The sequence below is a fragment of the Coffea eugenioides genome, chromosome 1 (genome assembly GCF_003713205.1).
Source record: "Coffea eugenioides isolate CCC68of chromosome 1, Ceug_1.0, whole genome shotgun sequence".
Classification (NCBI taxonomy): domain Eukaryota; kingdom Viridiplantae; phylum Streptophyta; class Magnoliopsida; order Gentianales; family Rubiaceae; genus Coffea; species Coffea eugenioides.
Genome location: NC_040035.1, coordinates 38,795,592 through 38,812,737, shown reverse-complemented (window position 1 = coordinate 38,812,737; position 17,146 = coordinate 38,795,592). Strand labels below are relative to the sequence as shown.

At 38.0% G+C, this 17,146-nt stretch overlaps 2 protein-coding genes across 2 annotated transcripts; one reads left to right on the top strand and one right to left on the bottom strand.

The window, feature by feature from the left end:
- The first annotated feature begins 3,580 nt into the window (after positions 1-3,580).
- On the top strand, positions 3,581-8,429 carry LOC113772083. Its single transcript, XM_027316626.1, has 3 exons — positions 3,581-3,604; positions 3,686-4,147; positions 4,620-8,429. Exons 1-3 carry the CDS (start codon positions 3,581-3,583, stop codon positions 8,427-8,429), a joined length of 4,296 nt encoding a protein of 1,431 aa, XP_027172427.1.
- A 1,961-nt stretch (positions 8,430-10,390) lies between these two features.
- Positions 10,391-11,984, bottom strand: LOC113772074 (spermidine hydroxycinnamoyl transferase-like). The gene is made up of 2 exons (XM_027316614.1): positions 10,603-11,984; positions 10,391-10,494 (listed from the first exon to the last, which is right to left on the bottom strand). The coding sequence occupies exon 1, from the start codon at positions 11,982-11,984 to the stop codon at positions 10,620-10,622; it is 1,365 nt and encodes a 454-aa protein (XP_027172415.1). The 3' UTR covers positions 10,391-10,494; positions 10,603-10,619.
- Between the last annotated feature and the right edge of the window lie 5,162 nt (positions 11,985-17,146).

The following is a 17,146-nucleotide window of genomic DNA, read 5'->3' as shown; positions in this document are numbered from 1 at the left end:
ATAGACACGGTCAAAGCGTTCCTACTTCCTACCATAAAGGTTTCCGTCGTTTTTATGTAGTATATTTGCTAGGCTCATCCAAGCAGCTGCAGAAAGATTTCTTGTATATTTACTAGGCCATGTGATAATACAGAAGGTGTCTGACTGACTTTGATGGAACCAATGGACCCTAAAGCCAGGTCTACTTCTGCAACCGATGGACATGAAAAAACAAGTGAAATGATGAAAGAATCCACATAGTAAAGGTGTTAATGAATAATGAGGGACCCAAAATCACCAGCCCATTCACAGACTTATATTGTTTGGATTTGAAGGACACTGTATCCACACTACAGTATCGGTCGTTGACAGTTCATTTGCTTCATGCTCGTTTAATAATATACTCTGCTACAAGTGGAATATTATCAATATTGTCCATCATATTTCTAAGACTACTTATATTTCATTTGCAGTGCCTTAGAAAATTTAAGTTAGACAAATTATTAATGACATTATATTAATGACAAATTATTAATTAAGAGTTCATCTTAAAAAAAATTATAAATCATGACATTACTAAATAATAAATACAAACGTGAGAATCCCAAAAACAAGGAGATAAATTATCTTTTAATTTGTTTCTATCATTTAGTCGCAATGTCACTTAGTATCAAATTTTTCATTAATTAAACAGCTAATATATCACTTGGCACTTTTATATGCATTGTAGAAGTTAATTATCTCTATGTATATGGCTCCTAAATTGTGGCATTACGCTTGGTTTGAAAATTCTTCCGGGTTTAAGGATTGTGTCGGTCATTGTCTGATTGAAAGGTGGGCTTGGGCTCCTCCCTGGTTTTCCATCTTACATAACTAGTGGTACCATGACCATAGTTATTAAACCTGATCCGGCTCGCATGGTCGAATCGGTCAAACCAATGAATTGGTCATTGGACTGGACCGAATTTCAAATTAGATCGTTTGAGCAAGGGGACTGTTGACTAGTCAACGATCGAGTGATCCAAGCAGATTAAACCGAAAACTCGGCCGGTTTTGTCCTTGAACCCGATTTTGTGGAAAAATTTTATTATCTTTGTTGGAGTTCGAACCTTGAACTTTTTCCCAATACTATAACATACTTACCACCAGGCTACTTCGAAATATGCTAATAAACTAGCTTTATTATAATATATAAATGTTTTTTCAATTCTATCTTTTTTTTTCTCTAAAACAAATATATTGGAATCTTTTAATAAAAATTTATTACCCTTCAAACTCTATAAGTTATAAAATGGATTTCAAAAATAACATATTATATAATTCATTTTAAAGACAAATATTATTTTTAATAATTTTTTGCACTTAAAATTCATAAATAAGTTAGATAATTACACTAAATATAGATAAAAATTTTACACTTGAAGTTTGGTGTATTACTAAATAACTTTATATTTGATTGATTCTTATATGAATTAATTATTTTATAACAAATTAAATTAAATGAGCTTTTGCTATGGCATTATTTATTATAATTTATATCATATATCTTATATAAAAAATTATAAAATATAATATTTAAATATATTTAGTGACCCACCGGTTCAATCACTCATTCACCGGTTGAATCAGTAATTCATTGATCCACCTCCTTCGCCAAATTTCGTCCGGATTGGATTTAATAACTATGAGCATGACACTATCAACAGGGACCAGGGAAAAATAAATAATGAATATATGTCGGCTGCACGGAAGTCCGCCACGTGTAATTTCCGATAAAGGAAGTTTCAGCTGGTTGGGCTAATTGTGTCCAATATCGTGTGGGGCTTTTGGCAGTACAGCTAGCATTAATGGTTTAGATGCGAAAATCTCAACTCTTTTGCTGCAGAAGAGAATTGGCCTCAGGCCTTTATATATGGGTTTAACGGTAAAAAAAAAAAAAAAAGAACAAGTCTATAAAACTTACAATTTTTGAATTTATTCCTTTTTTTTAAATGTAGAGATTATAAAGACCTCCTTTTAAGTTGATAAATTGGATGGCGATCTTTTTGTGACATTTACATTTACTCTCAACTTTTCCTAAAATTCTCTTGGAAAATGGATGTTGACAAAGAATAATGATCGTAATTTTACACTTAACAAATATCAATTATTGAAAGGTGGTGGGCTCCTCGAATTAAGTGTCTATTTGATAACATAAAAAAGTGCTGAAACTGAATTCATTCAGACATTCAGATGTTTTGGATGTTTGATAAATAAAAATTTTTTTGCTGAACTTATTAAGTGGTGCTGAATTTATATGTATTTTTTTCAGCACAAGAATCGTAACTGAATGCTTAATTTAATAAGAATCAAGAGATTTATTTCAACTATTCTATCTTATCTACCAAATCTATCCTTGTTTGTTAATTACATTCAAAATTCTTATCTAATTAAACAACCTAATATTCTCTTTCCAAAATCCTTATCTAATTAAACAACTTGACATTCTCTGTCTAATGGCTTTCTATTTCTATTTTCTCCCTATTGAATGACTTTTTTACAATTTCTCCATGCTACTCACATCTGTCTACTCCTTATCTTTTTCCATCTTTCTACTCTTTCATAATTTTGTCATTTTTTTCCTCCCAATTTTTTTTATTGTTACCATACTTATCGATCTCAAATTCATTATTTCCAAGGTAGCGTCAACATTTTTCCATTGAAGTAATTAAATTTCTATATAATTTGGTGTGAATTTAAAACTTGTTTATTGCAGCTTCCTTTTGCTTATATTTGGACTTTTCTTATCAAACTCTGATTTAAAAATATATTTGCACCGATATTTGGACTTTTCCATAATATATTTCTTCTTTTATATTACTTTGATTTAAAAATAAATATTATCATTTTCATACCTAACAATTTTAAACTAATTAAATCATAGGTTCTATTTCCTTTTTGGATTAAAAGATAGAAGGGCAAAATTGTACAATTTAGCTTATTTAGCATTAAGTTATAAATGTTTATCAAACAGTATAAATATGTTCAGCATTAAGATTCAGATATTCATATATCTCTTTTCAGTGCTTAATATTCAACAAATTAATTATTTCAATATTCAGAATTCAGATTCAGTTTTATCAAACGAAGCCTAAAATATCAAAGATAGAATGTACCCAAAAAGTTCAAGCTAATAAAGATATGGCATTCTTTCTTAACATTCTTTACTTCTTTTTAAAAGAATAAGAAGATGACATTTCATTACTTTGACGTCAATCTCATTCCAGCAATATTATGTATTGCCTATTTTAACATCAGAGAAAAAGGCAATTAACCAAAAAGGAATTTACAAATATGTAAGCAATTTTTTTTAAAAAAAAATAGAGAGAGAGAGAGAGAATTATGACATGGTAATGTACCTTAAAGACTTTGTAAAATAATCAAGAGTTCTATATATCAAATTTCGAAAAAAAACAAGGTTAACTTTGCATGATTATTTTTTTTCTTTTTGAGGCAGCTCTAAAAGAGTGTGTTCGACTGGTGTTGAAGTTGGAAAGAGCCAAATTGAAGTACGACTCAAAGTCAGCTGAACAGTCACAGTCTCTTGAGGGGTCGTATACATATGGACATCGATGCATGGAAAAAAGTCTCTACTAATTGATCTTGTCTGGACCAGAAGAGATACTTTTGATAAGGAAAATCGGTCAAAACATTTCGGTCAAAACAGGAGCAGAAGGGGAAGGGGGGAGTGGTGCTTGGCGCTGCTGGGCAGATTTCGTCGCCGCTTGCTGGCGGGGAGGCAGGGTCGCTGGCAGTGACCGGCGCTGGGGAGTCGGTGGTGATGGATAGGTTGGCGGAGGGGCCCCAAGAATTAGCAGCTCCTTTGCGGGTGGAGGAACAGGGGGGAGAGGACCTTTGTGGCCAGCAGTCGGTTATCCAACAGGAGCGGAATTTCGCTGGTGCGGTTGATAATCAGCTGGGAGATCAGGCTGTTGCTTCTACAGCTATGGCGGAGACAGGTTCGAGGATGGACATGTCAGAGGAGGGGAGCGAGGTCGGTGATGTGGGGTTGTCTAGTGCAGAAATTAGTGCAGGGAGCTTATCGCCGCGCGGGCAACCATCAGGTAAGCAACAGGAGGAGGGGTCTTTGGTGATTGACATTTTTAATCTTGATCCTATAATTCAGCAGGTACACGAACAGGTGAATAATGGGGAGGTTTTTAGTTTGGTAGATAAGCCTAAGCCGAGGGGTACTCGGCTCCAAATCTCGAGTGACCGTGCTTTACGTTCTAAATCGAAAGTCTCCTCTAACTCATTTGCATCCTTGTCTCATGATTAATCTGCTTTTTTGGAATATTCGGGGTATCTCGCGATCCCCAAATTTTCGTAGGTTAAAACAGTTAATTGATGAGTTTTCAATTCCTTTAGTGGCTATTTGTGAGCCTAAGGCTTTACCACGCGACATTCATTTGTTTAGTGCACGCCTCAGGATGGATAGCTGGATCATGAATAACCAGGGGTCTATTTGGGTATTTTATAAAAATTCCTTTGACTGTTCTCTTGTGGGAGAATCCTCCCAGCACGTGTCTCTTAAAATCATTTCTCCGATTTTCCCAGTTCCAGTGTATTTTTCTTTTGTCCATGCAAAATGTACTGAGCAGGAGCGAGCTTTGCTGTGGTCAGCTCTGATAGCGGAAAACCTGGCGGAGCACCCTTGGATGTTGGCAGGTGATTTCAATGTTACTGTTAGCGCGGATGAAAAGAGGGGTGGATTGCCTTTTCTGGTTGACGAAGGGGTGGAGCTTAGAACGTTCATGTCGATGGCGGGTGTTTCGGATGTTGGTTTTCTGGGGTGCCCTTTCACTTGGTGTAATAATAGGGGGGGTCTGGCCCGCATCTGGAAGCGCCTGGACAGAATGTTTGTCAATCAAACGGCCTTTCCCTCTGGGGTGCAATTTCAGGTTCAACATCTAGGGAGGGAGCCTTCGGATCATGCCCCCCTTCTAATGTCTTCGTCGACGAGGCGAGATAACAAGCCTAAACCTTTTCGGTTTTTGAATATTTGGACGAAGAAGCCTGGGCTGTTGGATGTCATTAGGAGGAGTTGGGCAGTTCCTTGTTCTGGGCGCCCTTTGAGTCGTTTAACCGCTAAACTGAGGAATGTCAAACGGGACTTGCAAGTTTGGTCTCGTGAGCAGTTCGGTAACATTTTTGACGCGGTAAAGAGGGCGGAGGGCGAGGTAGCAGCTGCAGAGGACGCTTTTGGAAATGAGCCTTGTCAGTCGCATTGGTTGGCACTCCAGGAGGCTCGTGCTAGACTGAGAAATTCTCTGGTAAGAGAGGAAGGGTATTGGCGGCAAAAGGCAAGGGTCAAATGGCTTAAGGACGGGGACAAAAATTCTAAGTATTTCCATTCGATTGTGGCGGAGAGAAGAGCTAAGTCCATCATTCACCGAATTAAGAATGACCAGGGGGAGTGGGTATCGGATGGAGGTCAGGTGTCTGCCATGGGGGTGGAGTTCTTCAAATTCTTACTTTCGGAGGAGCCTGCCAGTGGGTCATGGAGGATTTTGGATGTGATTCCTAAGGTTGTGTCCGATGTTCAAGTTGCTGATTTGGAGCGGTTTCCATCGCACGAGGAGATAAGGGAGGTGGTGTTTAACATGGATGGGGAGAGTGCGGGTGGGCCAGATGGTTTTACAGGAACTTTTTTCACCTTTGCGTGGGAGGTGGTGGGCAAGGATTTGTGCGACGCAGTGTTTAGTTTCTTTTGTGGGCATGAGTTGCCGCGGAGTGTTTCCTCGACGTGGATTGTGCTGATTCCCAAGGTAACCTCCCCGCAAGATTTTAGTCAATTTCGGCCGATAAGTCTTTGTAACTTTGTCAATAAGGTGATTTCAAAATTGTTGGCCAACCGTCTATCAAAGGTGCTGCCTGGTATTATCTCCCCGCAACAGAGTGGGTTTGTTCAGGGAAGGCAGATATCCGAAAATTTTTTATTGGCCCAGGAGTTGTTATCTGATATTCGGAAATCGAATCGTGGGGGTAACGTAGTTTTGAAGTTGGATATGGCCAAGGCCTACGACAGAGTTTCGTGGCCTTTTTTGTTACAGGTCTTGCGTAGGTTCGGGTTCGGAGAGCGGTGGATTGATATGATTTGGAGGTTGATTTCGAATGTCTGGTTCTCGGTCATGGTCAATGGTGCTCCTCAAGGTTTCTTCCAATCTAGTCGAGGGCTAAGGCAAGGGGACCCTATTTCTCCAGCTCTTTTTGTGATTGGTGCCGAGGTCCTATCTCGCCTCTTAAATTCTTTGCTTTCCTCCCCCCTCTTTTCACCGTTTAGTGTACCTCATGGATGCCCGAAGGTTACGCACCTGGCTTATACCGATGATGTGGTTATCTTTTCAAGTGGGCTGAAGAGGTCAGTTCGTTTGGTTATGAAAGCTCTGGGAGATTACTCTTCGGTATCAGGTCAGCAGGTCAACCATCAAAAGAGTTGTTTTTTGTCCCATAGCAGGTTTCCCAGGGCGAGAAAACGTATGCTTGGAGAACTCACTGGGTTCCCCTTGCGGGAGTTTCCGGTCAAATACTTGGGTTGTCCCTTATATGTTGGGCGGAGGAAGAAAGGTTATTTTTCGGAAATTTGTGATTCCATACTAGCTAGGGTGCTATCGTGGAAGGGGAGGTTATTGTCGCACGGTGGTAGGCTGGTCCTGATCAGGAGTGTTCTATCTTCTATGCCTCTTCATATTCTTGCGGCATCCACTCCTTCCAAGGCCATCTTTGGATTACTGGAGAAGACTTTTGCTAATTTTCTCTGGGGGGCCTCCGAAGGGGGGTTGCGTTTTCACTGGATCAAATGGGAGCAGTTGTGTCAGCCATATGACAGGGGAGGTGCAGGTTTGAGGTCGTTGAGGGATGTGTTCGACGCTTTCTCGATGAAACTTTGGTGGCAGTTTAGATTGCGGAAGTCTTTATGGGCTGAGTTTTTACATTGTAAATACTGCCCGAATTTCCACCCTTGCTCTGCGGACGTCTCGCCGGGGAGTTCTTGGACTTGGAAGAGATTGATATCTATTCAGGGGGTTGCTGAGCAGCAGATTCGCTGGGTCTTGTCCAATGGTTCGGCAAGTTTTTGGCATGATGATTGGTTAGGACAAGGTCCTTTATGTCGCCAGGTGGACTCTTTCCAGGAATATGCAGTATCCGATTTCGTGGAGCATGGTCGGTGGAACGTGCAGAGGCTGTGCTCTGTGCTGCCCAGCTGGTGGGTGGGGCAGATCTTGCGTGTTGAACCTCCCGCTGAGACGCATTCGGACAGAATGGTCTGGTCTCCCAGTACCTCAGGGGATTTCTCCCTATCGTCGGCCTACCAAAGTGCTCGTGGGGTTGGTAACAGGTCTTGTCTATACTCCTCGCTCTGGGGTCAGGAATTGCCGAGTAATGTGTCCTTCTTTATGCTGCGTCTGCTGGGGGCTAGATTGCCAGTGATGGATAGGTTGCAAAAGCTTGGGGTTGTCGGGCCGTCTCGCTGTTTTTGTTGTTCCTTCCCATGTCAGGAGTCTCTGGATCATATTTTCTGCACTGGAGAGGTTCCACGGCAAATTTGGGAGTCTTTTGAAGTGGTGGTGGGAGGGTTTGGTGTTTCCTCGACAATACGACATAAGGTGATTGGTTGGTGGTTGAAGCCTACTCGGAACCCGTTTCTTCAGTTTCTTTTTCGTGTGCTACCGTCTTTGATTTGTTGGCACTTGTGGAAAATGCGGAATAAGGTTGTGTTCGAGGGTCAGAGGTTGCCTGTTGCTATAGTCAGTGATAGAATTTTTTGTGATCTGCGAGACCTATTCCAGATTAGGTTTAAGAATACTGTTTCTTCTTGCCGCGGGTGGCCGAGTTTCTTTGAATCTGTGGCTGGTTTGGCACGTCATTATCATGTGCAATTTGTTCGTTGGCGGTGTCCGAAGCAGTCGGTGGTGAAGCTAAACTCTGACGGTTGCTCTAGAGGTAATCCTGGCAAGAGTGGAGGGGGAGGCATCATTCGTAACTATGAGGGAAGGTTTCTGCTAGGGTTCTCATGTTTTTTTGGGGAGCTAACAAGTTTGCAGGCGGAATTGGAGCCGCTTCTTCATGGGATTCGGTTGGCCGTAGATCGGGGATACAGTGCTTTGCACATCGAATCAGATTCATTGGTGTTAGTTCAGATTATTCGGGGAACGGTGAGGTGTCCATGGCAGTTGCAACGAGGTTTACAGGAGGTGTTGAATGCTAAGGGGTTGGTTAGAGAGATTTCTCATTGCTTTCGGGAAGCGAATAGGCCTGCGTATAGATTGGCCAATGTGGGTGTGGACGCTGGGTTTAACTCAACATATGTTTCATTTTCTAAGTTGCCTTGCCTGGTGAGGGGTGATGTTAATCTTGATCGGGTAGGCGTTCCGAACATTCGTAGGAGTAGAGCTTCTTTAGCTTGTTAGGCAGTAGTTGGTTGCTGTCTCTCTTTGTACTCTTTTCAGTTCATAAATAAAGATTAAAGTTGAAAAAAAAAAAAAAAACTTTTTCTGTATTTATTTTTTCTGTCCAAATTTAATTCGATATCTACACTTGATAATGTTTAGGATTGAATGTCTTCTTTGTTTTCAATATTCGAGTAAAAGGAAATGAATATGAGTGAAAAACTAACAATTTTTTTAAACACACACATATATATATATCTATTTGATTTTACACAAATAGCATGTAATATATCTCTATTTGATTTCGTTTGGCAAAATCAAATAGAAATATATTATATACTATTTGTACTGCTCAGGTAAAATTAAATAGATATAGTCATGGGTTTAAAAAAAAACTAGCTGCACATATAATCAATAAGGGATGAAAAAATGCATTTTGAAAAATGTGAAGAATGAAAAAATTCATTTTTGAATGTGAGGGATGAAAAAATTTATTTTGTGAAATGTGAGGGACTATGAATCGACTTATTGAAAATTTGATTTGACGATTTTGCCCTTAAAAAATGTTCACGTGCAAGGCACTTGATGGATTCCGATAAAAAACTAGTCGAAAATTTAGGTAGGGACCAAATTTGACTAATGTAAATTTGTAAGGGATACAAAATTACACTTTTAAAAAGTGAGGGATGAAAAAGTCATTTTACAAAATTTGAGGAATGTTTTGAACTATTTTCTCTTTTGATAATGTCTCAATAATTGCTTTGATATTTCAGTAGGATGCAATTCCACCACCGTGTTTGAATTTTTTGAACAAGGTCTTATCTACAATTGTTGTTTTATCAGAATAGAACAGAATTCCAATTTTCCTCTCCTTTTGTTTGTTTTTTTTTTTATTTCCTTCAACAAAAAGCTTTGTTAGAGGATGACTAGGATAGGTATACATTCATTTTGATATAAGCAAATCATCAACAGCAAATTGCATAAACTAGATGTCAAGATTTGCATTCCTTCGATTTTTCTTTCCTTTTTTCTCTCGGGCGTTGGGTGTAAAAACGTACTTATTGTGTCTGTTTAATTTTATGACACAGTTTTTTATCATTATTTTTATGTACACATATACTGTTCTAACTTGGTTGGATTTCCATTCTTGACGGAGAAATCTAGAGTTTTTTTTTAATATTTCTTTAACATATTTTTTAACTTTCTTTTAACGTCACATACACCATACTCTGTATCCGTCTGGTCAGATAGTGGTTAAGTCCCCGTCAGGTTTCCCCGACTCAATTGGCCCACTCCCTAGAGTCGTTTCCCTTAAAAAGTAAGTCCCCCCCTAGGAGTAGGAGTAGGCTAGGTTAGGCTAGAAGTTGCCGCTAGTGAAAAAAAAAAAAAAAAAAACATACACATACTCTAAAAAGTGATACAATAATTTAAAATTCCACTTGGACTATAAGTCGGATGTCTAATAGTGTACTTCTCTGCTCTATATGGGTTCTTTCCCACTTATCCCTCGTATAGCTCACTTGGACTGTTTCTATCCCTTAGAATTGGGTAAGATAGGTTATAAATGTTATTGCATATGAGGGGGAGGAAAAAAGATTTCATGGTCACCATTTTTATCTAAATAAATTCAAGTGCATGTTTGATCATTTTTTGTAGTGTCCATGGTGGTTCCAAAGCTACTCCATTCTTAGCTTAACCTAGTAGTCGATATGCCATTATACGATTACAAGCTTCCCGGTTATCTTTTTCTTTGCTATGGGATGGACAGCATATACACTAACATACATAAATATATACAACAAGTGTAAAAATTGAAATTGAGATTCAAATTCAAATTGAGATGGAGTAGTAAGTATCCATACTCGTTAATGCATCCACTTTCGATACATACAAAATTAATCCTTTTTTTTTTGTTTTACGAAAAAAGATATCATAAAAGTCTCCTTATTTGCTACTACTTTGGAGACAAATTTTTGGGTACCCTCTGCTCCATCTTCCATTTATTAAAAGTTCCACGTCCCGTTTGTATGCAATAATAGCTCTTTGAACTGTTCTCCTCTCCACCAGCTGCCAATTTGTAGGTTCCCTGTACAACAAATATATTCAAATGTTAGTGGCACCTAAAGTTTACATTATATATGACTAAGCTTTTTAGCGAGCCCAATTGAACTACACAAATTACACTAGAACCAACCTTGTAAGTCTACATCATCATATATCTTCATAGAAATACTTCTTAAAAGCATTAATATGTTCTACTTGTAGGCCCAATGGTATCAATAACGACCCATCTCCATTAGGACTAGGAATAATGAAGAGTTTTCCATCATCACCTAGTGACGCATGGGCCATGAATATTTCATCTCCCCACCCAAAATCGGCTTTGTACAAGCCCAGACCAACCCAAGTCGTAACGATCAAATTGGGATTTCCGAAGAACAACCCCTGCGGACGACCAACGGTGTGAAAATATGGACTGGTGGATACCTCCGGAATGTTCTTCATACAAACAAGATATGACCTTACATACTCATCTGTAACATTCTCTATTGCTTCCTTAATTTTGCTTGAAGCATAGCTTAGTGGCCTCGATTGGAGGTCACCTGCAATGGCTCTTGCTGGTACAGGTAAGACAGCATTTCCAAAGTACCTTCCGGGCAAGGGTAGTTTAAGCCGCTTGCGAAAATCCACAGTCACATATAGAACCGTTTCTTGGGCGGGGTTGTGCATACGGGCCTTGGATAAGCACCTCCATATATGTGCAGATACTGCTACAAACCGGCTAAAGGGCCTTTGATTGCTAGTTTTGTGAATCATCAAATCTTGGTCGTTGGCCTTGTTCCTGATCTGCTCAATTTGGTCTTTACTTAACTTAAGCATGGCACAGATGGTAGCCTTTTTACGCCCTTCCAAGCTGCTAGACCGGCCTATCAGGACGGGTAGGGGGAAAAAGTCCGAGTATTGTAATTTTGGAGCCGTTGATGATGGATGATCGTCTTCATATTTCTGAAAAATTGTTCGATCTAGAAATGGTTGATCATCAGATTTTTCACCACGTGCAATCTTTGCCCATTCGGAAACAAAATGAAACCCGCTTTGGCCGTCAGCAATGACGCGTGACACGGCCAAGCCTATAGAAACACCACCACAGGCAAACTTTGTAATTTGCACTAAAAGGAGCGGTACCTCATGAAGGGGAGTATTATTGTTATCTATAGGTGGGATCAGGGCACGGATTTGTGGCGCTGGACAGAAGTCTCCCAAATCCTGGATTTTGAGTTCAGATTGAGCTTCAACAAGTAAAGCTCCCATGGAATTGCAATGCAGCTCAACTCGGCCCCCATCTTTCGGGTATAAACGTCCAGCAAGCGGATAAAACGCCACCAAGGCTTCGCTTAGTGAGTCTTTCAAAACCTCAGTGGCATCATTCAGCAATTCTGGACTTTCTGGCTTGTAAAAATGGACGACAGTTGCATGAGTCACGGCTACACGTTGATCACACTCAGATAAAAACATTACTTTTGTAGGGATTGGTTTTGCTGGTTTGACAATGCGAGAGGCTATCAAGTTAACCATTGTGAGAAGGAAAGAGAATAATGGGTGTGAGAATTGTAAGAAGGAAAAAAGTATGGCAGCTGGGAGACTTTGTGAGAAGGAAAGGAAATTTTGAAGGTGAGATTTTGGCTGTGGTAGCAAAGTGTCGCCAGCGTAAGCTTAGGTCATCGGCAATGGTTTACACTCTCTTTAGTGTAATCCATACATCACGTCAGCATTTCACTTTTTTCTCTTTTATTATACTTTCACTCACAATGGATTACACTCCAGAAGGTGTAATAGCATGGATTCACAATTAAATCAAATATTTATTTTAATAATGCATAACTCATATCCCATAAATAAATAAAGTAATTTTTAAAAATAATTTTGTTATTTTTAAAAAATAAAGTATTAAATTTCATTAAATTTTTTACCTTTTGAATCTTTTATTTTCTACAAATAATATTATTAATTTCTAAGTTTGAATAATACATCTTTTTCTATCTCTCAAAAATAATATATTGTTATTTTTTGAAAAATAATTATGCAGAACATTAAACAAATACGTGATACCTCAAATGAATGTTGGAAAAAATGGACTCCACAATTGAAAAAAAAAAATGAACGTTGAAAACGGCTAGTTTGCTGGGCAAAATTTTTCCAACGGCTTACACGGCCACCAAACCTTAAGCTGTCAGACATTACACCGCTTATTTCACGCGGTTGAAGATGCTCTTATATAGACTCGAGATTTATAGTATATCACACGAAAATTGTGAAGGCTCTGCTAATATATTTTACAAAAGTATTTTGGTTGTTGCAATTATAGTATATATCTTACCACACTCACAAGGAATTACTAAAGAAAAGTGTTCAACGAAATATTCAAGAACCAATTTGGTTCATCTCATTAGACGCAAAAAGCAAGACCTTTTCCTGTGTCTCTTTCGGTCATTACAAAACCACGATACTTGTGCCCCTTATTTAATCCACCAAGACGTATTTCGCTCAATTATGTACTTAGAAGTTCAACAAGGAGAAAAATTCAAGTAAAAACTGGTTTGTTTGTGTATGGTTTTAATGGAACCTCATAATAGGAGCAAGTGTAATTTTTGATGTTTTGGTCCCAAGTTACTAGGCATGTAAACAAAACTAATCAAAATGAGCTAGTTGGCATGTTTGTTTATTTTAACAAGTATAGAATTTTGATTTACATTTGACTTGTTAATTGTTCGAGTCTCAAACTTTTTAGGAAGTCAACTTCTAGTAACTTAAACTCCTTATAGATGAATTTCAAGTTTCATCAGTGTCAAATCAATTTTGAAATCTTAATTACTACTAATTCAAGCTCACGTCCAACAGCATTAGTTGACAAACCAATTTTGAATGAGCTTGATTGAATAATCAATAACTTTGATTTGTATTTGAGCTAGATAATGTATTACTACTAATTCAAGTTCACTCAAACTGTTTTGTTGCCCAAAAAAATCCACTTACTTTTTAATTTTTATTTTTATTTTTATTTTTTAGATTGGAAAGCAACACTCAATATTTTTATTTTGGGAAAAGTTTACTTTGCAGAATGTGTAGAGAAAAACCAACCAAAAAAAAGTGCCATAGAGAGAGAGAGAGAGAGAGAGAGAGAGTGTGTGTGTGTGTGTGTGTGTGTGTGTAAATAGAAATTTGCAATATTCATTTCAAAGAAATTCTTTTGCCAACTTGATTAAATAGAAACTTAGTGTATTCTTTTCAGGAATTTATCCTTTCATTTATTTTGAAAACTTTTCAATAAAATAAAATTTCGACAAAAGTTTACGACTTTGTGAAATATAAAGATATATTATTTGAACAACATAGGATGTGACAAATAATTTCTTGAATTGCCTTAAGGGTTTATTAGTTCTTGAATCCTTAAATATTTGCATCGTTCTTCATTCAATTGTAAGCTATAGATTTATCTTCACATTCATCCTACATATACAACAAAAAGGACTTTTGGTTTCATTTTTGGGAAGTTCTTCCTCCGTCTCCTAAAGGGCCTTTTTAGTACTTTGGCATGCAAATGTAAATCATTCATTCAGCTTGAAGTACAACCCTTAAATTGGGATTGTCAGTGTAGGTTACTGATTTACCCTTTATCAATTCATTGTACCTGTTTAGTCCTATGGGCTTTGGCTTTGAACTGTTTCCGGTCAAATATGTGTGAGTGTTTGGTTAGGCTTTTCACCATAGTAGTGAATAGGGGTACAAACGAGTCGAGTCGAATCGAGTTTTGAATTTATCGAGTCGAGTTACACTTATTTATACACGAGCTCGTCGAGCTCGAAGAATAGAGCTCGAGCTCGGCTCGATATAGGAAAAGGAAAACTCGAGATCGACTCGTTTATGGCTCGCGAGCTTAGCTCGAATTCTGGCTCGCGAATAGCTCAAGTTTCGCTTGATTTTCTGGCTCACATGAAGCTCAAAGGCAGCTCGATTTCTAGCTCGTTAGGAGTTCAAGTTCGAACTCGAAAACAGCTCGAAAATTTCTGGAAATTTAAGCAAGAAAACAGCATTTTTGTCCCCATATTTTTGACAAAATTTGAGCATGATAACAACAATTTTTCACATATTCTTGATCTTGAGGCCTACAAATTATGCACTAATACAATCATAAATATCCAAATATCCACTAATACAAATTATCCAAAAATATCCAGATATCCACTAATACAAATTATCCAAATGTCCACAAATATCCACTAATACAAATTATCCAAATGTCCACAAGAATACCAGCTTGTGGCAAGGCATGACATGAAGCGAGAATTAGTCCACCAACTCCAACTCCAGAAAATTCCTAAAGGTTAAAAGAGTCATAAGAAAAACGATTTGGCCAAAATGCAAAAGAAAAAAAAGGAGCATTCTCTAGTCCCAAAACAGATTACTATTACTAGTAAACAAGTTAGTAGCAGTAATTATTTTCAAGAAACAAGAGGACAGCAAGTCTCATGGTATACATTTGTGCTATAGCATGGGAATAGACAAAATCTGGTACAACCAGTTACATTTCCTAATAGAGTTGGATGATGATGTAGTTGTAGTATATCTTTTGTTGTGGATGCTACTTGTGTTTTATTTTCCTTTCGGATTTCCAGGAATTATTTGAGGGTTACTACTTTTGTCAAGCTCAAAGGGAGGATTTCTTTCAGCGAGCAAAGCCTTATAAGGGACATCCAACAATTCTAATAGAAATGATGAAGCAGCTTGTTTTAATAGAAATGAGTTATTTGCTTCACATTCATTGACATTCCTTATGCAATATTTTATGCATAGTGTGCTTCTCAGAATGCAAAAGCTTACTATGAAATTTTAGTTCTCCAAAATTAAAATGCGCAATTTTAGTTCCTAACAAATAAAAAGTGTTCTCTTTAGTTCCAACAAATTTTAGTTCTGTGGACAAAGATTCATTTGCAATCCTGTTACTCATGATAGCATCATATCCTAGAAAACCAAAACTTGGTACGAGGAAAGCTAAAGAACTTCTTATATTCGAGAATTACAGGGATGTAACATCTGATACATAAATTACAGAATAAATGGGGTAAAATGCAAACTATCATCAAGACAGTATCAAAAAGTGTGACATGGGATTTCATTTACCCCTTGGTATTACTACTTGAAAGCAGAGCAAAGTGGATCACCTTCTAGATTCCAAAGAAAAAGGAAAAGGAAAAGAAAAAAAACCTCAGTACATACCTGCAAAATCTAGGGAGAAAATCCAATGGACTGATCTGAGGATGTTGGACACGGTAGGGAGTGGTGGAGATGGGCTTAGCGGGTTGCACACTTGCGACGCTGGAAAAGCTTAGACAAAGCTCGGAGATGGGAATGCGCCGAGAAGCTGGTTGAGTTCGGAAAGCCCGTCAGTCAGCCTCGCGGGAGAAAAAGAGGGAAAGCTGGTTGGGATCACCTTCCAGATCCTCGTCCGTCAATGGGTTGCGCACTCAGATTCTTGCATGGCTTGGAGGTTGCTCAAGTGGTGCTGGCGGAAGTGATAGAGATGGAGCTAGCAGTAGCAGCGATGGCAGTGATAGAGTGAAAATTGGGAGTTTGGGACAGTCGGTCGGCAGAGGAAGAAGATCGATCGAAGGAAGTGAGGAAGGAGTGAGCAGAGAAGTTAACCTAATCAAAGAAAGGAGTAAAGTTTAGACTACAGTGTATCAGAAAAAGATCGATTATAGCTTAGACTATAGTGGCCGAAGATCGATTATAGCTTGAGTCCGAGTGTGCAGAGAAATTGTAAATTTTAATTGATTCAGGGATATTTTTATAATTTCATATTTATTTGAGCCCAACGAACAGCTCGTCTAGCTATCGAACCTAAAAAATGAAGGCTCAAGCTCGTCTCGTGTATCTCAACGAACGGCTCGAGAACACGAGCTCGAGCCGAGGCCTAGTAGTGAGCCAATATCCCGTGTGACATGTACTTTGTTATCAGACCCCGCTTTTGTTTTGGGTTACGTGTACTGTGGATGCATCTACTTTGGTTATCAGACTTTTATTAATATTATCACATGTACTTATGTGACAAGGCCCGTTGCTGCCCTTTCACTACAAAGTACAAACAGCTATGGCATCGCATCTGCTGCTACCAAATGTGGGTACATAACCCCCTACGCTTCCCACGGTTTTCAATCTTGGGATTAGGTGATAAAAGATATGGTCTGGCGGAGGAGTCCAGCACTGCGTTTGATAGGGTATTATTTAAAATAATTTTTATAATATTTTTATAATATAATATATATAAAATAAAAAATAATTAAAATATATAAAAAGAATTAATTTTTTCTACACTGATAATATATATATTATCAACGTTGGATAAATGACAACTATATAAAATTTGAATTTAAAATTTTACTTTTATATACATGTCATAAATCTAACGATGATAATATATATACTATCAGTGAAAATACGATTTACTCATTAAAAAATATATTAATGATATAAACGAAATATTATATAAAATAAGTTAGCTATCAGATTTCTAGGGCTCGTGTCGGATTTCTTAATTTTCTTTCCATAGTTCATCGTTGCTTCAACCGTCATGACCATTTCTTCATTCTTAGTTTTTTTCCTCAGGTATTTCTTTCTCTGTCATCACTATTCTCGGAAACCAAATTTTTCCTCTGCCCCTCTTCTTCTTCTGAGTTTTT